Source organism: Peromyscus eremicus, chromosome 2 (assembly GCF_949786415.1).
Source record: "Peromyscus eremicus chromosome 2, PerEre_H2_v1, whole genome shotgun sequence".
Taxonomy (NCBI): Eukaryota; Metazoa; Chordata; class Mammalia; order Rodentia; family Cricetidae; genus Peromyscus; species Peromyscus eremicus.
The window spans coordinates 126,836,093-126,858,664 of record NC_081417.1 but is presented as its reverse complement, the minus strand read 5'-3'; the positions used below and the strand labels follow the sequence as shown (position 1 = coordinate 126,858,664).

Below are 22,572 nucleotides of genomic sequence, written 5' to 3'. Positions count from 1 at the left end.
AGGCTTTAAGGGATTTGGTATTCACCAATCTGATTACCAGGGTAGGCCAGATCAGGCACCCTCACCACTATTGCTAGTAGTCTAATCTAGAGTTATCCTTGTGGATTCCTGGGGATTTTCCTAGCACCTGGTTTCTCCTTATCACCATGATGTCTCCCTCTATCATGGTATCTCTTTCATTGCTCTCCCACTCGTCCCTCTCCCAGCTCAACCATCCTATTCCCTCATGTTCTAATCCTCTATCCTCTCCTCTCTATTGCCCCCTCCATCCCCAGTTTACTCATGGAGATCTCCTCTGTTTCTCCTTCCCAAGGTGATCCACATATCTTTCTTAGGGTCCTCCTTGTTTCCTAGCTTCTCTGGAACTGTGAGTTGTAGTCTGGTTATCATTTGCTTTATATCTAGTATCCACTTATGAGTGAATACGTACCATGTTTGTCTTTCTGAGTCTGGGTTACCTCACTCAGGATGATATTTTCTAGTTCCATCTATTTGCCTGCAAATTTCATGATGTCATTTTTTTTTTACACCTGAGTAATAGTCCATTGTGTATATGTACCACATTTTTTTAATCCATTCTTTGGTTGAAAGGAATCTAGGTTGCTTCCAGGTTCTGGCTATTATGAATAGTGGTGCTATGAACACAGTTGAACAAATGTCCTTGTGGTATAATTGAGCCTCCCTTGGGTATATAAGAGTTGTATCATTGGGTCTTGAGGTAGATTGATTCCCATTTTCCTGAGAAGTCACAATACTGATTTCCAGAGTGGCTGTACAAGTTCACAGTCCTACCAACAGTGGAGGAGTATTCCCCTTGTTCCACATCCTCTCCAACAGAAGCTGTCTGCAATGCTTTTGATCTTAGCCATTCTGACAGGTGTAAGATCTCAGAGTTGTTTTGATTTACATTTCCCTGATGACTAAGGATGTTGAGCAGTTCCTTAAATGTCTTTCGGCCATTTGGGATTCTTCTTTTGAGAATTCTCTGTTTATATCTGTAGTTTATTTTTAAAATTGGATTGTTTGGTATTTTGCTGTCTAGTTTCTTGAGTCTTTACATATTTTGTATGCCTTTGAGTTGGTATTCTCCTTCCTCTATCCCTATTATTCATAGGTTTGGTCTTTTCATAGTGTCCCAAATTTCTTGGACATTTTGGGTCATGGCTTTGTTGGCTTTAGTGTTTTCTTTGACTGATGAATCTATTTCTTCTACCATATCTTCAATGCCAGAGATTCTCTCTTCCATCTCTTGCATTCTGTTGGTTATACTTGCATCTGAAGTTCCTGTTCATTTACTCAGATTTTCTATTTCCAGCATTCCCTCTGTTTGTGTCTTCTTCATTTTTTCTCTTTCCCTTTTCAGGTCTTGGACTGTTTCCTTCATCTGTTTCATTGCTTTTTCATGATTTTCTTTCAGGGATTTATTGTTTTCTTCTGCTTTATTTGTCCTTTCCTCTAGTTTTTTTTTTTATAGTGTTCTTCCTATTTTTTTTTGTTTGCCTTTTCCTCAATTTCATTATTCAACAAGATCATAGAGGAAAACTTTCCCAACTTAAAGAAGGAAATGCCTATGAAGATACAAGAAGCCTATAGAACACCAAACAGACTAGACCCCCCCACAAAAAAGTCCCCTTGCCACATAATAATTAAACAACTAAATGTACAGAATAAAGAAAGAATATTAAGAGCAGCAAAGGAAAAAGGCCAAGTGACTTATAAAGGCAAACCCATCAGAATAACATCCAATTTCTCAATGGAGACTCTGAAAGCCAGAAGGACCTGGACAGATGTAATGCAGACACTAAGAGACCATGGATGCCAGCCTAGACTAATGTACCCAGCAAAACTTTCAATCATAGACGGAGTGAACAAGACATTCCATGACAAAGCCAGATTTAAACAATACTTATCCACAAACCCAGCCCTACAGAAAGCACTAGAAGGAAAATTCCAACCTAAGGAAGTCAGATACACCCTGAAAACATAGGCAATAGATAATGCCACAGCAATAAACCCCAAAGAAGAGAAGTACACACACACACTACCACCAAAAAATAACAGGAACGAACAATCACTGGTCATTAATATCCTTTAATATCAATGGACTTAATTCACCTATAAAAAGACACAGGCTTACAGAATGGATATGAAAGCAGGACCCATCTTTCTGCTGCATACAAGAAACACACCTCAAATTCAAAGATAGACACTACCTAAGAATAAAAGGCTGGGAAAAGACTTTTCAATCAAATGGTCTTAAGAAGCAAGCAGGTATAGCCATACTAATATCCAGCAAAATAGACTTCAAACTAAAATCAATCAAAAGAGATCAAGAAGGGCATTACATACTCATCACAAGAAAGATCTACCAAGATGAAGTTTCAATTCTGAACATTTGTGCCCCAAACACAAGGGCACCCATATATGTAAAAGAAACATTACTAAAGCTTAAACCACATATTAAAACCCCACACGTTAATAGTGGGAGACTTCAACATCCCACTTTCACCACTGGACAGATCTGCCAAATCGAAACTTAACAGAGAAATAAAGGACTTAACTAATGTTATGACTCAAATGGACTTAATCGATATCTACAGAACATTCCATCCTAACAAAAAAGAATATACCTTCTTCTCAGCACCCCATGGAACCTTCTCTAAAATCGACCACATATTTTGGAGAACATTCCTCTGTCGGATGTGGGGTTGGTGAAGATCTTTTCCCATTCTGTAGGCTGTTGTTTTGTCTTGTTGACCATGTCCTTTGCCCTACAAAAGCTTCTCAGTTTCAAGAGGTCTCATTTATTAATTGTTTCTCTCAGTGTCTGTGCTACTGGTGTTATATTTAGGAAGTAATCTCTGGTGCCAATGTGTTCAAGACTACTTCCTACTTTCTCTTCTATCAGGTTCAGAGTAACTGGATTTATGTTGAGGTCTTTGATCCACTTGGACTTAAGTTTTGTGCACGGTAACAGATATGGATCTATTTGCAGCCTTCTACATGTTGACATCCAGTTATGCCAGCACCATTTGTTTAAGATGCTTTCTTTTTTCAATTGCACAGTTTTAGCTTCTTTGTCAAAAAATCAGGTGTTCATAGGTGTGTAGATTAATGTCAGGATCTTCCATTTGATTCCATTGTTGGACATGTCAGTTTTTATTCCAAGACCAAACCATTTTCATTAATATAGCTCTATAGTAGAGCTTGAAGTCAGGGATGGTGATGCCTCCAGAAGTTGCTTTATTGTAAAGAATTGTTTTAGATATCCTAGGTTTTCTGTTTTCCCATATGAAGTTGAGTATTGTTCTTTTGAGGTCTGTGAAAAATTGTGATGGGAGTTTGATGGGGATTGCATTGAATCTGTAGATTGCTTTTGGTAAGATTGCCGTTTTTATTATGTTGGTTCTACCTATCCTTGAGCATGGATGGGAGAGCTTTCCATTTTTTGATATCTTCTTCAATTTCTTTCTTCATGGACTTAAAGTTCTTGTCATATAGGTCTTTCACTTGTTTGGTTAGAGTTACCCCAAGGTATTTTATATTATTTGTGGCTATTGTAAAGGGTGATGTTTCTCCGATTTCTTTTTTGGCCCATCTATCATTTGTATATAGGAGGGATACTGATTTTTTTGAGTTAATCTTGTATCCTGCCACAGTACTGAAGGTGTTTGTCAGTTGTAGGAGTTCTCTAGTAGAATTTTGGGGTTCACTTAAGTAGACTATCATATCATCTGCAAATAGCAAAAGTTTAACTTCTTCCTTTCCAGTTTGTATCCCATTGATCTCCTTTTGTTGTCTCATTGCTCCAGCTAGAACTTTGAGTACTATATTGAATAGATGTGGTGAGAGTGGATAGCCTTGTATTGTTCCTGGTTTTAGTGGAATTGCTTTGAGTTTCTCTCCTTTAGTTTGATGTTGGCTATTGGCTTGCTGTAAATTGCCTTTATTATGGTTAGGTATTTTGCTTGTATTCCTGATCTCCCCAGGACCTTTGTCATGAAAGGGTGCTGGACTTTTGTCAAAGGCTTTTTTCAGCATCTAATGAGATGATCATGTGTTTTTTTCTTTCAGTTTGTTTATATAATGGATTACATTGACAGATTTTTTTGTATGCTGAACCATCCCTGCATCTCTGGGATGAAGCCTACTTGATCATGTTGTATAAGTTTTTTGATATGTTCTTGGATTTGATTTGCCAGTAGTTTTTTGTTTTGTTTTGTTTTGTTTTTTGTTTTTTGTTTTTCGAGATAGGGTTTCTCTGTGTAGCTTTGCGCCTTTTCCTAGAACTCACTTGGTAGCCCAGGCTGGCCTCAAACTCACACCTGGCTCTGCCTCCTGAGTGCTGGGATTAAAGGCGTGTACCACCACCGCCCGGCAACCAGTAGTTTTTTGAGTATTTTTGCATCAATGTTCATGAGGAAGATTGATCTGTCTGTAATTCTCTTTCTTTGTTACATCTTTGTGTGGTTTGGTAAATATAGCCTCATGGAAAGAGTTTGGGAATATTCCTTCTGTTTCTATTGTGTGGAACAATTTGAGAAATATTGGTATTAGCTCTCCTTTGAAATTCTGGTAGAATTCTGCACTGAAACCATCTGGCCATGGGCCTTTTTTAGTTGGGAAACTTTTAATGACTGCTTCTACTTCCATAGGAGTTATGGGTCTATTTAAATTGTTTATCTGGTCTTGATTTAATTTGGGTATATGGTATCTATCCAGAAAATTGTCCATTACTTTTAGATTTTCCAATTTTGTGCAGTACAGGTTTTTGAAGTATGACCTGATGATTTGCTGTATTTCCTCATTGTCAGTTGTTATGTCTCCCTTTTCATTTCTGATTTTGTTAATTTGGATGCGCTCTCTCTGCCTTTTGGTTAGTTTGGATAAGGGTTAGTCTATCTTGTTTATTTTCTCAAAGAACCAACTCTTTGTTTTGTTGCTTCTTTGTACTGTTCTCTTTGTTTCTATTTTATTCATTCCAGCCTTCAATTTGATTATTTCCTGGTGTCTACTCCTTCTGGGTGAGTTTGCTTCTTTTTCTTCTAGAGCTTTCAGGTGTGCTGTTAAGTTGCTAGTGTGAGAGTTCTCCAATTTTTTTATGAAGGCATTTAGAGCTATGAACTTTCCTCTTAGTATTGCTTTCATAGTGTCCTACAAATTTGGGTATGTTGTACATTCATTTTCATTGAATTTTAGGAAGTCTTTAATTTCTTCCTTGACCCATTGGTGATTCACTTAGGCATTATTCTGTTTCCACGAGTCTATAGGTTTTCTGTAAATTGTTTTGCTGTTGAATTCTAACTTTAAGCCATGGTGGTCCAATAAAATACAATTGGTTATTCCAATTTTTTTTTGTATTTGTTGAGATTTGCTTTGGAGAAGGTTCTGTGGGGTGCTGAGAAGGTATATTCTCTTGTTTTTTGGTGGAATGTTCTGTAGATGTCTATGAAGTCCATTTGAATCATAATGACTATTAGTTCCCTTATTTCTCTGTTAAGTTTCTGTCTAACAGCCCTGTTTGTAAGATGAAATGTTAAATGGTCTTATAAATGAAATAACCAGAGCTAGGTATTGTGGTGAACACTGAAAGGTCAGAGATACAGAACAAGCCACATCCAACCTCACCTTGCCAATTCCTCAGCTGATCTTTTTTCCTCAGACTTTAAGTCTCTGAATCCTCATCCAAATGGATCTCAGCTGAACTGCTGCTAAAAGCTAAAAGCTAAAAAAGGCTCTAGTTCCTGGTCCTCATGCCTTATATACCTTTCTGCTTCCTGACATCACTTCCTGGGATTAAAGGCATGTGTCACCAGGCCTGACTGTTTCCAGTGTGGCTTTGAACTCACAGAGATCCAGACAGATCTCTGTCTCCTGAATGCTAGGATTAAAGGTGTGTGCTACCACTGCCTAAAACTATGTTTAATATAGTGGCTGTTCTGTTCTCTGACCACCAGATAAATTTATTGGGGTGCACAATGTATCAACCACGCCTGTTCATTGGTGAGAGTAGGATGTTGAAGTCTCTTACTATTAGTGTTGGTCTGATGTTGATTTAAACTTTTGTAATGTTTCTTTTACATATGTGGGTACCCTTTTATTTGGGGGCATAAACATTCAGAATTGAGACTTTGTCTTCATGGATTTTTCCTGTGAAGAATAAGTAATGTCCTTCTCAATCTCTTTTGATTAATTTTAGTTGAAAGTCTATTTTGTTAGATACTAGAATAGCTACACCAGCTTGCTTATTAAGCCCATTTAACTGGAAAGACTTTTGCCAGCCCTTTGAGTTGGTGTCTGTCTTTTAGGCTTAGGTGTGTTTCTTGTATGCAACAGAAGGATGGATCCTGTTTTTGTATCCATTCTGTTAGTCTGTGTCTTTTTATAGGCGAAACGAGTCCATTGATATGAAGGGATATTAATGGCCAGTGATTGTGAATTCCTGTTATTTTTTGGTGGTAGTGTTGTGTGTTTCCCTTCTTTGGGATGTGTTGGTGTGGGATTATCTACTCCCTGTATTTTCATGGGTGCATCTAACTTACTTAGGTTGGATTTTTCCTTCTAGTGCTTTCTGTCAGGCTGGATTTGTGGACTGTAACTGGAGAGTTTCTCTCTAGCTCCCACCAAGCCCCAGCAGTCCCACAACCCACTTATAAAATAAACACACAGACTCTTATATTATTTAAACTGTTTGGCCTAATGGTTCAGGCTTTTAGCTATCTAGTTCTTACATCTTAAATTAACCCATTTCTATAAATCTATACCTTGCCACATGGCTCATGGCTTACCAGTATCTTACATGTTGGTACTCATGGCAGTGGCTGGCAGTGTGTCCTGACTCAGCCTTCCTGTTCCCAGAATTCTCTTCTCTGCTTGTCCCGCCTATACTTCTTGCCTGGCTACTGGCCAATCAGCATTTTATTTATACAGAGCGATATCCACAGCAGTTTAAATCTGGTTTTATCACGGAATATCGTATTTACTCCATCTATGGCAATTGAGAATTTTTAAATCTGGTTTTATCACGGAATATCGTATTTACTCCATCTATGGCAATTGAGAATTTTACTGGGTATAATATTCTGGACTGGCACTTATGGTCTCTTAGTCTTCATATGTCTGTTCAGAACCTTCTGTCTTTCAGAGTATCCATTGAGAAGTCAGGTGTTATTCTCATGGTCAGCCTTTATGTTACTTGACCTTTTTCCTTTGCACTTCTTAGTATTTTTTCTTTATTCTGTATGTTTAGTGGTTTGAATATTATGTGGCAAGGAGAGTATTTTTGGTCCAGTCTATTTGGTGTTCTGTAAGCTTCTTGTATCTTCATAGAATTTCCTTCTTTAGGTTGGAAAAGTTTTCTTATATGATTTTGTTGAATATATTCTGTGTGCCTTTGAGCTGGTATTCTTCTCTTTCTTCTATCCCTATTATTCTTAGGTTTGGTTTTTTCATGGTGTCCCAGATATCCTGGATGTTTTGTGTTATGATTTTGTAGTCTTAAAGTTCTCTTTGACTGATGAATCTATTTCCTCTATTGTACCTTCAATACTGGAGATTCTCTCCTCTATCTCTTGCATTCTATTGGTTATACTTGCATGTGGAGTTCCTGTTCATTACTCAGGCTTTCCATTTCCAGTATTCCCTCCATTTGTGTCTTCTTTATCACCTCTATTTCAGTTTTCAAGTCTTGAACTGTTTCCTCCATTTGTTTGATTGCTTTTCCTTGTTTTTCTCGACTTTTTTTTTAAAGGATTTATTGATTTCTTCCAGTTTTTTGTTTGTCTTTTCCTCAGCTTCTTTAAGGGGATTTTTCATTTCCTCTTTAAAGACCTTTATCATCTTCTTAAAGTCATTTTAAGGTCATTTTCTTCTGCTTCTTCTACATTGGGATGTTCAGGTCTTGCTGATGTAGACCCACTAGGTTCTGGTGGTGCTATATTTCTCTTTATGCTATTGAATATATTCTTGCACTGGCATCTAACCATCTCTTCCTCCAATTGGTGTTAATGGTGTCTGTGTCTCAGGGAAACTCTCTTGGTCCAATTGACACTCTTGGTCCAATCAGAGTTCTTTGTCAATTGGAGCTGGTGGAGTCTGTGTCTCAGGGAGAGGCTGCAGTCTCAAGGATGGGTGGGTTTGGGGGGGGGTAGAGTGGGGCTTGTAAGTTACAGGTTCTAATGGGTGGTAGTCAAGCCTGCCTGCAGGAGTCCTGCCTACTGGCCTGTAATTGGGGCTGCAATGGGTGGGGGTATGGTGGCACAGGTTGTGCCCTTGGGCCTAAAGCCTTGAGCGATTGAGAAACTTTTAATGACTTCTTTTATATCCTTAGGGGTTATAGGTCTGTTTAAAGTGTTTATCTGTCCTTGATGTAACTTTGGTAAGTGGCATCTATCAAGAAAATTATCTATCAAGAAATCCACTGCTTTTAAGGTTTTCCAATTTTGTGGAGTACAGGTTTTTAAAGTATAACCTAATGATTATTTGGATTTCTTCAGAATCTGTTTTTATGTCCCTTTATTGTTTCTGATTTTGTAAATTTGGATATTATCTCTGTGTCTTTTAGTTAGTTTGGATAAAGATTTGTCTATCTTGCTGATTTTTCTCAAAGAACCAACTCTTTGTTTCATTGATTCTTTGTATTGTTCTCTTTGTTTATATCTTATAGTTTTCAACCCTCAGTTTCATAAGTTATTTCCTGGCATCTACTCCTCTTAGGTATGCCTACTTCTTTTTTATCTAGAGCTTTCAGGTGTGCTGTTAAGTTGTTAATATGAGATCTCACAAAATTTCTTTTTAATGTACCACTTAGTGCTATAAACTTTCCTCTTAGCACTACTTTCATCATGTCCCATAAGCTTTGCTATGTTGTGTATTCATTTTCATTGAATTCTTGAAAGTCTTTAATTTCTTTATTTCTGTCCTGACTCACTTTTCATTCAGTAGAGAGTTTATCAGTTTCCATGAGTTTGTAGGCTTTCTGTTGTTGAAATCCAGCTTCAATCCATGGCAGTCTGATAGGATGCGGGGTATTATTTCAAAATTTCTAGTAGATGTTTCTAGTAGAAATTTGTTTGGTGACTGTGTATATGGTCAATTTTGGAGAAAGTTTGGAGAGGCACTGAAAAAAGGTATATTCTTTTGTGTTTGGGTAAAATTTTCTGTAGATATCTGTTAGATCCATTTGGTTTATAACATCTGTTAGCTCCAGTATATCTATTGAGTTTTGTCTAGATGACCTGTCCGTTGGTGAGCACGGGGTACTAAAGTCTCTCACTATCAATGTGTGAGGGTCAATGTGTGATTTAAGTTTTAGTAATGTTTCTTTTACAAGGGTATGTATGCTTGCATTTGAGGCATAGATGTAAACTCTTGGAGAGATCAGGGATACAAGAAACATACCTCAACATAATAATGCAATGTACAGCAAGCTGATAGCCAACATCAAATTAAATGGAGAGAAACACAAAGAAATTTCACTAAAATCAGGAACACAAAAAGGATGTCCATTCTTTCCATATCTACTCAATATAGTTCTTGAAGTTCTAGCTAAAGTGATAAGAAAGCTGAAGGAGATCAAGAGGACACAAAGAAAGAAAGAAGTCAAACCATTGCTATTCACAAATGATATGTTATTATACATAAACAACCCCCAAAATTCTAGCAGGGAACTGCTGATAACACCTTTAGCAAAGTGGCTGGATACAAGATTAACTCTAAAAAATAATAATCAGTAGCCTTCTTACATACAAATAACAAATGGAGTGAGGAAGAAATCAGAGAAACAATATCCTCTCAATATCCTCAAATAATATAAATTATTCTGAGGTAACACTAACCAAGCAAGCAAAAGACTTGTATGATAAAAAACTTCAAGTTTTTGATTGAAGAAAGAAATTGAAGAGGATATCAAAAGATAGAAAAATCTCCCATGTTCAAGGATCAGTAGTATCAACATCATAAAAGAACTTCTGGAGGTATCACCAGCCCTGATTTCTACTGTACTACAGAGCAAGAGAAATAAAACCCACATGGCATTGGCATAAAAACAGAAAGGTGATTAATGGAATTTAACTGAAGACTTAGACATAACTTCACATACCTATGGATGCTTCATATTTGACAAGGAAGCCAATAGTGTACAATGGAAAAAAGAAAGCATCTACAACAAGTAGTGCTAGTCTAACTGGATGCCTGCATGTAGAAGAATACAAATAGATCCATTTTTATCACCCTACACAAAACTCAAATCCAAGTGGACCAAAGACCTCAACATAAAATCAAATATACTGAACCTGATAGAAGAGAAAGTGGGGAATAGACTTGAACACATTGTCACAGGAGACAGCTTCCTGAACAGAAAATGAATAGCACAGGCACTAAGATCAACAATTAATAAATGGAACCTCATGAAACTGAAAAGCTTCTGTAAGGCAAAGGACACTGTCAATAGGACAAAACAACAGCCTATGAAACAGGAAAAGGTTTTCATCAACTATACATCTAACAGGGGACTAATATCCAAAATATATAAAGAACTAAAGAAACTAGATATCAACAAACCAAATAATCCAATAAAAATGGTATACAGAGCTAAACAGAGAAATCTCAAAAGAGAAATCTCAAATTGCTGAGAAATAGTTAAAGAAATGTTCAACATCCTTAGCCATCAGGGAAAAGCAAATCAAGACAACTCTGAAATTCCAACTTACACCTGTCAGAATAGCTAAGATCAAAAGCACAAGCAACAGCTCTAGCTGAAGAGGATATGGAGCAAGGGGAACCACCTTCCAATGCTGGTAGGATTGCAAATTCATACAACCACTATGGAAATCCATATGGCAGTTCCACAGAAAACTGGGAATTGACCTACCTCAAGACCCAGCTATGCTATTACTGGGCATATACCTGAAGGATGCTCCATCTTACCACAAAGACACTTGCTCAACTAACTTTGTAGTGACTTTATTCATAATAATCTGAAACTGGAAACAATCTAGATGTCCCTTATCCAAAGAATGAGTAAAGGAAATATGGTACACTTACACAGGGGAGTATTACTCAGCTGTTAAAAAAATGACATCATGAAATTTGCATGCAAATGGATGGATCTAGGAAAAAAATAATCCCGAGTGAGATAACACAGACCCAGAAAGATGAACATAGTGTATACTCACTTATAAGTGGATATTAGCTGTTAAGTAAATGATAATCATGGTACAATTCCACAGACCCAGAAAGACTAAGTATTAAGGAGGCCTCTAAGGGGGACACATGGATCTCCCTGGGAAGGGGAAATTGAATAGATTTTTGTGAGTGTTCTGGGAGCAAGTGACAATGGGAACAGAAGGGGACAGTTAAGCAGAGGGATGGAGGGAAATAGCACTGGGAAGGATAAGTGGATATAGTGTTTGGGGGTCATGTGGCAACCTAGTTTACTAGAAACTCCCAGGATTCTATGAGGGTGACCTTATCAAGGACTTGTAGTAATGGAGGATACAGATCATGAACTGGCCATCTTCTGTAACCAGGCAAGTCCTCCAGTGGTGGGACTGGACCAACCCAGACACAAAACCTTTGACCTACAATCTATCCTGCCTGTGAGGTGTGCTGGGGCAACTGAGGGGCAGAACTTGTGGAGTGGCCATTCAATGACTGCTTTAATTTGAGGCCCATCCCAGGAGAGGGAGCCAATGCCTGACATTGTTTAGATGACCACGAACTGGAGACTAGACAACCCAGAGACCTAAGATAGAAAAAAATCAACAAAATGATTCCTAATGATATTCTGTTAAACTCATAGATCATTGCCTAGCCCAACTGTCACCAGAGAGGCATCCTCTGACAGCTTATGGGATCAGATACAGAGACCCATAGCCAAACATTGGGTAAAGGGAGCCCAAATTGGAGGACTTCCTTAGGTCTCTCCCCTTAGAGCTTGGGGAATCCCACAGAAAGTGGGGGTGGAGATGGACGAGAATTGTAAGAGCCAGAGGGATCAAGGACACCACAAGAACATGGCCCACAGAATCTACTAAGTACATGGCCCACAGAAGCTACTAAACGGTGTTCATAGGGGCTTACAGAGAGTGAAGTGATAATTGCAGAGCCTGCATGGGTCTGTGTTAGATCCTCTGCAAATGTCATGGTTGTTAGCTTGGCATTTTTGTGGGACTCCTAATGGTGGGGGAGGGGATATTTCTGACTCTTTCACCTGCTCTTCACACTTTTTCCCTCCTACTGGGTTGCCGTGTCTAGCCTTGATACGAGGGTATGTGCCTAGTCTTATTTCACCTTGTTATGCCACATTTAGTTGATATCCCTGTGAGGCTTGATCTTTTCTGAAACAGAGGAGGGGTGGATCTGTGGGAGAGGAGAGGTGGTGGAGGGAACTGGGAGGAGTGGAGGGAGGGAAAACTGTAGTCAGGATGTATTGTATGAGAGAAGAACAAATAAAATAAAGAGAGACTTCACAGTTCATGTTCCTTTATAAAAATGAACTGTCTTAGTCACTTCTGCTTTAAATAATCTATAAAGATAACAGTTCCAGAGACCTCATTTCTAAACTCAAAAGTTAAGATGTTGAGGACAGCCATCTTAAGAGATCTGTATATATACACCAAACAACTGAAACAAAATGTCATCATCTGCCATGATTTACATTGTCAGATTCTGCCTTAAGTCTAATTACTTCCTAACACTGTGGTTCTTGAGTAACTTATGGTAGAAGAAGACCTTTTATTAACATTAATATGAAGATTGTGAATAACAAGTTGCTAAATGATACAGTGTGTGTGTGTGTGTGTGTGTGTGTGTGTGTGTATGTGTCAGATTATACTATAAGATGACCCCACAACCTTCCATGAATATGGAGTTTCCCAGACCCCTCTCAAACTAAAATATCTATGTATTTGCTCAGTTCCTCAGAGATTGCAGAGAGGAAACGGTCCAGCTCCAAGGAAGTATTGTAGAGGAGATCTTCAATCAGCCCCAAGGAAGCTGTGAAGAGGAGATCTTCAATCCTCTTCAGCCCTTAAGATTGAATTGCAGTCTCAATTCGGGAACCTGAGACAGTAAAGAAAGAGAAAAGGATTCTGATTTGAACTATAAAATTTATATCTGCAAAATATACAATTGAGAGGTTCTTTGATCAAATTTTGTTCTGTCTAAAAAGTGTAGATTTTTAAAAATACATTTTTAAATTAAAATACAATTACATTGCATCTCCCTTCTCTTTATTCTCTATCTCCTTTAAGGTACCCTCCTTCCAAGCCTTCTCATGCCCTCATGTGGGATGTATGGAAATGGATTAATTTAAGCTGTAAGAACAGTTAGCAAGAAGCCTGCCACGGCCATACAGTTTGTAAACAATATAAGTCTCTGTGTTTACTTGGTTGGGTCTGAGCAGCTGTGGGACTGGCAGGTGAGAGAGATTTGTCCTGACTGTGGGCCAGGCAGGAAAACTCTAGTTACAATGCCCCCTCAAAATGATAGTCTCTTTTTCTTTATTTTTGTTAAACACACATATATGTATATGTATGCACAGATATATAAATACAATGTGCTGAGACTGTTTTTGTTGTTTGTATATGTATTTTCAGGGCAAAAAATGACATTTTTATTTTGAGCTTTGTCATCATATAGATGCCAATGAGTGTCCATGTGGCCTGTGATGCATATTCTCCTCCACAAAATAAACTCAGTAAGGACTGAATCAACATGGATTTGTTTAAAATGATTCTTTGACAAATTTTCTTCAAATGTGAACATAGGATTTCACTTTTGAAGAAAGGATCACTTAGGCAGTGAAAACAATGATACAAAACTTTAGGGAAATGTATTTTAAACCAAATAATATACTTTTATATAAAGCCAATATTTAGCAGCAAAATGAAATATTTTCCTAGTCTTCAAAAATTCAAAAATATATTACCTATGTATTATCTTTGCAATTTTCATATAATAGTATCAAAATAAATATATTAGTATCATAAATAATAACTCCTGGGTATGAGAATACCTACACATATAGAAAGGTAACTAATAAACACAAAATGAATCAAAAAGTCTAAATATTTCCTGAAAGAATTAAAATACATCAGTGAGAGGGGCTGGAGAGATGGCTCAGTGATTAAGAGTATTTGTTGCTCTTTCAGAGGACCAGAGTTTGGATCCCAGTACCCTTATTAGATGGCTTATAAGCACATGTAACTCCAGTTCCAAAGAATCCAAAACTCTTTCAAAGCTTAATTTTTGCATATGTACTCTCATGTACATACCCCCACACAGTCACAGACAAACATGATTAAAAGTGAAAAAAATCCTTAAAATACACTGATCAGAAATATAAATGGACCCAAATCTCTGCTTTTTCGAGATGATGATGAAACTAAGTGAAAAAAAAAAATGGGTGTTTGGATTTTTTAGAATATATTCTTAAAAAATGATTTAAAAAAACAGTTTCAATGTAAAGAAATAGAAAAAGAAATCACTGAAGGTAGGCCTTAGTCTTTAAAGACCAAGCCATCTTTCCAGCTCAGATCTGAAAGCTCCATCAATATTAGCTAGCTTTCATAGTTCTGGAAGGTACTATGTATGCTACCAGAGGATAAAAGTAATCATTAATTATACACAGCTGTGAACCCTGCCAGCCTGCTGCTGTAATAGTGACACAGACATCAAAAGATTAACCAACCACTTTTTCATTGGATTTAAGTTCCAATCCACAAGATGAATCTCATATCTGGCTCCATTATCAGGCAAAGAACCCGTGGCTAAACAGGACATAGGCTGTAAGTGGGGGGAGGGACCTACTACCATAATCCTGACTAATGAACATAGCATTAAACCAATTCCTAATGACTTGTTATTATATTCACAGATCACTGCATCTCTGAAAACTCACCCGAGAAGCTTACATTTGCAGTAGACAATAATTAACACAGAGACTCACAACTGGCCAAGGTACAGGCACTAAACAACTGCAGGATGCTCAGCTCTAAAGTGGGCATATATACTGCAACCCTCTCTCAGGACTCAAGGATCATTGTAGGAGCATGTAAGAGCCAGAGGTGGGGAATAACTATAAGTGAGCAGTAGATTCTGCTACAACACAGAAGCTATACATTAACTCACAATATTTGTAACAGCATGCAAAAGACCTGTGCAAGCCTAAACCAGACCAAACCACAGCAAGTAATAAGAATTGAACATGAAATTTCATCCCTAGCTTTGGAGTTATTGTCAATTGTTAGCTTTTAGGAGAGGGAGAGACAATTTTCTAAAATTATATACTCTTGAAATTTCCTACGCCAAAGAGATGAGTCCATTACTTTTAAGTTCAGCAAATTGGCAATACACGGACAGAAGATAGCCAGATTTTTTTTTCCAAAATACCCTTTGAATGGCCTTTAGTCCAGTTGTTTACAGAGACTTTATTTCCCTTGGAAGCTCTTGAGCTGTGTCTATCTAGTCCACTCTATTCTCAGTACTGTTTTCCAGGCTCCTAGTAGAATTGCCTGTTAAGTTATTTGTGTAAACTTTGACTGACTTTCTAGTCCAAAGTTCCAAAGTCGTCTACGTTTCTCCAAAAGCCATCAGGGTAGGAGTCTTCTTAGCAACACCTCACTCTTTGCTAATCAACACCTTTATTAATTACTGGCAAGAAGAGGAAGTTTCAGCCCCACTTTGGGGACTTTGCAGCCGAGAAGAAGAACCAGTTGGAGCTACTTTGAGTCATGAACAGCAAGAAGCCTCAGCTGGAAGCAGATGAGGGAGGAGGACCAAGAAGAGGCTGCTAAGGGGAGGAAAATGGGCCAGAAGGGCAAGAGAAAGGGGGGCCGGCAGGGACCTTTGAGCAAGAGAAAAGGTGGACCGCCGGGCCAGGGAGAGAAGAGGAAAGGAGGCTTGGGAGGCAAGAAGCATTCCAGGCCTCCCTCTTTCGGTGGCAAGAAGAAAGGAGTGCCGCACCAAGGTAGGAAGAAGAGGAAGTAGTGTTCTCCCCCACTGGACCTGTTCTGCAAAGCAAGGACTGTCTGAGCTAAGGGTTAAATTGTGCGCACTACCGCAGGCTGGTGCATGGGGTGGCTGCTGCCCCCATTGAGCTCGAGATTAAAGGGACCGGTTTGCCTCCCCTCAGGAGAGTCGGTGCTGGACTACGAATAATCATTTCCCCACAACAGAGACATTGGCTGGAAATTAAGGGCATATTTTGAGAACATGAGAATTAGAAAAATAATGTGGTCAGAACCAGGAGTAAGTTAACCACCTGCTTTTTTTTTTTTTTTTATCTTGACTGGATACTCGGTAAGAGTTGATCAGATTTCTGGGGCATAGTAGATTGGTGTCAACATTTTTGCATTATTTTTGTAACAGAGCTTGTGTATTTATCAAAGCAGGGAGAATGGGAAAAACCAAGTCTACCTGTGGTTTACAAGTGTTGTAAAGGTTACTTAATAAAAATATGTCTGTAAAAATAATGCCACAATTTAAATTGACTTGTCAAAGAAAGTTTATCTTTGACTATAGTTTCAGGGGTGGATGGGGTCCCTGATGACTAGAGAGAGAGAGGTATGACAGCAGGTGGCTGTGTCAGGAAACTGGGAGATCCCATCAGGACAATACAGAGGTAGCAAAATCTGTGCTACTGGTAATGATGTTGTTGAAGGAGGACGAGGAGGGTCTTAGACTTATCATCTGAGATTGTAGCCATGACTCCTTCCTTCCTACCACACCCTTGCTACAAATAATCTTGGAAGATTCTAGAATGTATAAGAAGGGGAAAGTTAACTGAACAGCAGCTAATTGAAGAAATGCTTATGAAGTTGTCATTAATGATGGAAATAATTTGCTATGATGAAGCTGTCTAGGAACCACTCATGCTCCTGCGTGTAGCCCACCACTCATGTTCCCCAAGTAAGCCCAATAATCTCAGTGGCTCACCAAATTGGACTTTGGTGGAATTTTTATTTGACCTGTTCCTGGTGCTCAATATAGTGTGAATAGACGTTCATGTCTCCCCAGGAAAACTTAATGTAACTGTGCCCCAAACAGCATCATATGTATGACACCAAAGAATGTTGCTAGCTCAAATGATAAGTACATCCTCTTGGACCATGGCTGCAGTTGTCTCTGTGTGCCTGGAAGAAAGAATGTAAGGATGTTTCTTTTGGTGACCCTGTGTTCGCAGACTTCTAAAAACTTCCAAAAGTTAATAACCTCAGCTTGTGATGTGTGGGATCTGGCCAGTTACTGTGATGCATTCAAGGCAATTCCCCATTGTCTAATGGCCCCTACACCTTCAGGGCCATGGTGTCTTTGGAAAAAACTTTACAGGTTCCTTTTCCTTTTTGGATAAATGGCAAATTTTCAAAGCTTTTGCTCTGCTTTGTGTTCACAGTTCTATTTGTAAATGACAAAAAACCAAAACCAAATACAATAAAAAAGGTATCTATCTGTACTATAGCTAAATGCTGCAATGACATTTCCTCTGCAAAAGTAATTAGTTCACCAATAGTCAATTGATAAAATGTCAACAAATTCTTTGTCAGAATGTAACATGAATTCTCTCTTGTCCATTTATCAAAAAAGTTCTTGTTCTCTTCTGAGAGCTCATGAGCACAGTTTTACTACCCCCATTGCAATAAGAATTTGTTCTTTTATTCCAATGTCCCACCTGAATCACCCTAGAAATGTTTTAAAGATTCTTGAACCTGTACCTCCAAACTTTTCCAGGTTGTACTCACAAATCACTTCCAAAGAATGCCACACAACTCATAGACATTGTTGCACAACAATGATCTTGCTTTTTTGTTTAAATTTTCTGTTATTGGGCTTTTCATCATTGTAAAAAATACCCAAGTTAATCAACTTAAAGGAGAAATACTTTTTATAGATTGTTGAGGGCCATGCTAGAGGAATAGAAAGCAGCTTTGGAACTCATGGAAAACAGCCTAGCAGTTAGCATAACCACATTGGGTGAGGCTTGGAGAGACAGAGCACAGAGGACTAGTTTTGTGAGGACCTTATGCTGTTACTGAGCATAGCTCTGCTTGTTGTCCTTGAGGTCACCATGTTTCTCACAATCTATGAGTTGGATGAAAACTCTAAGGGGGTTTCTAGCCCATCACTGGGCAGTGTCACTGGTATTTACAATAATAGTGATTGACTTTTTCTAAGCATTGTTGATTGAGCAGATTAATGATTCAACCACCACCCTTTGAAAGAATTTAGAGATGTAGATCATTAGTAAAGTTAGGTTAAGATATCTTTGTTAATGGCTTTGATGTAGACAATCTTGGGGAACAATTTAAAGTTAGGAAGGCACACTGTTAATTATTGAACAAGTAATTCTTTGAGATCAAGGAACAAGAACAAAGGCAGCCTAGTTATTACTAGCTGATGTGCCTTTCTTGCTAAAGATGGGTTGGTGACCAAAGGTGATGATTAATTTCTTGTATCCATTTTTACCCTTGGCTTCCTAGTGTGATTTAATAAAAAATGTAGATGAGTGGATGTGTACTCTGAGGATCTAAAGTAGAAATAACTGATTGTTCGTATATTTAAAAGTTTAGATTTGTGATTCTTTTAAGGTCTCTTGTCAGATAAATAATAATATGATTGATCCTTTCTTTGTAACCACAAACAGCTGCCTGTCAGTACAAAGTAAGTGGCTGAAATATCCTTGGCTTTCTTAAAATTTTGTTAATCAATTTATAAAAGAATCATTGCTTTGGGGTGAAAATTCTATGGTGGGAAAATTAATACAAAGAAAAATACTTAACTACTTGTGGGCTTCTGAGAAAAACATGTAACTTGTGATCATAATGTAATTTCTTCCTGTGTAAAGATTTCAATTTGTTTCTGGAAAACATGTAACTTGTGGTTGTGAGGTAATCTTTTCTGGTGTAGAAATTTTTGTCTTAGGTGGTATAAAAGGGATAGAAAAAATAAGAGAAGTAGAAGGAAAACATCAGGGAAGATGGAGGAGAACATCAAGGAAGATGGAGGAGGAGAACATCAGGGAAGATGGAGGAGAAAAACAACTGGGAAGAAGAAGGAAAACAATGGGGTAGAAGAACAGAATAGAGAAAACAGTAGGAGCAGCAGAAAGAAAAAAATAAAATGAACATCTAAGGTTTGATCCTCAGATAAAGTTCTCATGTGTGTCTCTGCATTTGTCCACAGTTCCTTGACTCCACATCTCCTCTTCAGTACCTGACCTGCTGAGGGCTGGTTCCCTCGACAATAATAATTTCAGAGAGTTTAAATCATTGTTATCTGGTTGTGTTGTTTGGGTGAGGTGAGGGTTTTTACATCCTGCCTAGGGAGACAGAAAGGTATAGAGTGAGGGAGGGAGATAGAGAAAGAAAGAAGGAGGGGGAAGACAAAGAAGGAAGAGGAAAAGGGGAGGAGAAGGAAGATGTAGAGGTCAGTGGTAAATGCATAGCACATATGAATATCCCTCCAGTGATCTATTTCCTTCATCTAGGCTCCACCACCTGATATTTCTACCACACCCTAAAACCATGAGACAAGGAACAATCTTGTACTGCAGGAGCTTTTAGGAGATATCATATACCAAACCATTCAATGTAAAATTCAAATTCTAGTAATTGACTCAGGGTAATAAGCATCTCTATCTTCCAATCTTTTATCATTTTGATGTGTTGGGGTATTTGAATTGTATTTAGAAATTTTTTTGAACTGTCATAGTTTTTTTAAATGTAGCTACTCTACTATGTTCTAGAAGAACCAGAAGTAATTTTACTTCATGTCTTGGGACATTCCATTGTGCCTTTGTTCATAAATCCTCTCCAGGACCTTCCCTAACTCCAGTGACTATTAATTCATTCTGTTCTATCAGATTGGCAGCAAATTTTCAAAAATAAGTGAGAACATATAGTATGTGCCTTTTTTCAGCTTAATAATTATGATCAATGAATTAAGATGCTTAATCACTACAAATATTTATGATTACTTAGCGTAATTAAACACAAATGCAACATTTCACTGCTAATAAAAATTCTTTTTATTTTCTGAAAATTACCACCATTTCCACCATTTGGATTATTGGTTTTTATCCTTGTTATTACTGTACCACCTACTCTGATTTATTTCCAACTTTTAGTAGGTTACTGTTCACAGGAACCACAAATATTTGAACTTGAATAGCCAGATACATCTTCACACTCATAATGTCAAATACTTGGTCATATTCAAAATTCTGTGATCACATAGTTATTTTCTTCTGTGATAAAACAGCACATAGTTGCACTGTAGATTCTCTATCCTTGGTACTGTGCGTGGTCCTGTGCTCCTGTAAGATGGACAGTTAAAGAAATACAATTTACTGGTTATTGTGATTTCACCTCTTACTAAAGGCAAGAGGTTTAGTTGAGATGGGAACACTATTGAGAATATATTAATTTCCTTTGAGATGCTGTGATATTATTGAAAAGCATTATGAAGAAAAACATTAGTTTACAAATTGGTTAACTTGAATTATCCAGTTTAAATTAATGAGAGTATAAAGTCTTCTGGGAGGAATCTTGCAAGGAATAAATCACTCCAGAAGATAGGCTAAATTACTCTACACAGAGCATCTTTATAACTGAAATATGGATTGTAATTGTAATAAAAGGTATTTTTTGACTTCTGAATAAAATGGTAGATTATAAGTTATCTATGAATGACCTTATAAATAAGAAATGCCAGGATGTTCTGAAGAAAAAGAGGAGGGATAATTAAAGAGTTGATAAGACAGAGGAAAAGCACAGAGACACAAAAAGGGAATCCAAAATAAAAGAGGGGAAACAGGAAATAGTCCAAAACTCTAGACTCAGCTCTCTCACAGCAGTGAAAGAAAGACAAAACCACACCCACAGGTTAAGTCATATATTCTTGGGGATATATGCCAATCAAAACTGCCAATCAAACTCACAAACCAAGCCAACCTTTCTCAAAGTCTTAATTCCAGTGGGGACACTTAATTTGACAGTGAATCTGTATAATGCCTTAGAATTGGAGAAGAAATCCATTGCATTATTCTCCAGATCTTGGAGAGTTACAGGCAGGCAGTATCTCAAGGGAGAGGTTTATTGCTTCCTCTATATGTCTTTGTATTTTATTTTCTGTGATCACTGGTGATTCAGCAGTTGATTTTAACATATTTAAATACATATTGTATTCCTTTTATTTGGTTTAGTTTGGCCATTGTTGTTGTTGCATGATTTATTTTCTCCTCACTAAGTGATACTAGGGATTGAGCCTTCAAGAAAATCCCCTAGTAAGAAAATCCTGAAGTAAATGGTGAGAGCTATCCAACAGATATGCAAGTCACAATGCAGTAACACAAGAAAGGAAAAAAGGCAACATTTCAGTGTCAACTGCCTAATCATAAGATAAAAATATACTGAAGTAGTTGAAATGTCAAATGAAGAATTTCAAAGTCTAGCAATAACAAAAAGAATGAACTCAAGGGGGATAAAGCATGTCATTGAGTGAAGTTTGCACAAACTAGGCATGGGATGAAATTCACAATATGAGACATAACAGAGCACATTTGGTGACAAGTAGAATGGTATGTTCTTTGATGCATTGTGTAATCTGTTGGTCAAATCAGTTAACATATTATTTTCACAGAGTTTTGGGAAAATGAAAAATATAAATTAATAAAATATTTAAATAGCTGAATCAGCTCTGTGGTTGTTCTTCATGGGACACAGAGAAGCAATAGCAATAAGCAATCTTCAGTTCCATGTAGCTGAAAGGAGAGTTCATGTTTGCTTCACTGAGAGACAGTAATACATCCTGCCTTCAACCCTGCTGTTAATACCATCAGGTTAACAGGTAAATGGCACTTGCACTAAAAAATATTTGGTACAGGAGCTGAACTACTTTTTATCTATAATTAACCCATCCTTGTGACTGTAAAAAATGACTAGGTTGTTTTTCGTAGTGGCAGAAACTAAGCACAGGAAGCACAAATATCAAGCAAGATACAAACAATGTGATGAGATGAGAGAAGTCTGGCTCCTGACCAGTATTCTAGATGTGACCTTTATGCCCCAACAGGAAATTCCAAAGGTTTTGCCCATATGTTGGGAAAGCTATACTCCCCGTGCCATTCTTGATGCAAAGGTATTGCCTTCACATATCTTGAGTCAAAAAAGTTCAGACCCTCAGGCAGCGATGTTCCTTTGCATATCTGGTTCAAGAGCCTCCTTTTGGGACCTCTTTCTTTAGTGCCTCAGCTAGTAATCTGAAAGATCCGATTACTTCTGCTGTATTTTTTAATGTGAGGGAGCCTCCAATTATTCTACAAGCAGAATCAGTGCATTTCTAACCCTATGTCTTCCCTGTGGCCTCTTTCCTTTTTACTTCATAAACTGACAGAACCCTTGGTGATGAGATGATTTCCTTAACTTGAGCCACATTTCATCTGATTATTTCTCAAGTATGGTTCCATAACAAAATTGGAACAGTGTGAAGCTAGACACAATTTTCCTCTTGGCTCTTGTTAACTACTGCAATAAATGAATAAAAGCTTGATAGGTGCTTGCATATGGGTTTGTC

The 22,572-nt window shown here is 37.7% G+C and overlaps 1 protein-coding gene across 1 annotated transcript in view; it reads left to right on the top strand.

Moving 5' to 3' along the window:
* The window catches only part of LOC131904861 (selection and upkeep of intraepithelial T-cells protein 10-like), a 44,371-nt gene extending 31,261 nt beyond the window's left edge, over window positions 1-13,110 (top strand). Inside the window, exon 7 of the mRNA XM_059255861.1 lies at window positions 12,917-13,110. Within this exon, the coding sequence (XP_059111844.1) occupies window positions 12,917-13,066 (150 nt within the window). The 3' untranslated portion in view covers window positions 13,067-13,110. The remainder of the gene's footprint in view (window positions 1-12,916) is intronic.
* Window positions 13,111-22,572: the final 9,462 nt, after the last annotated feature.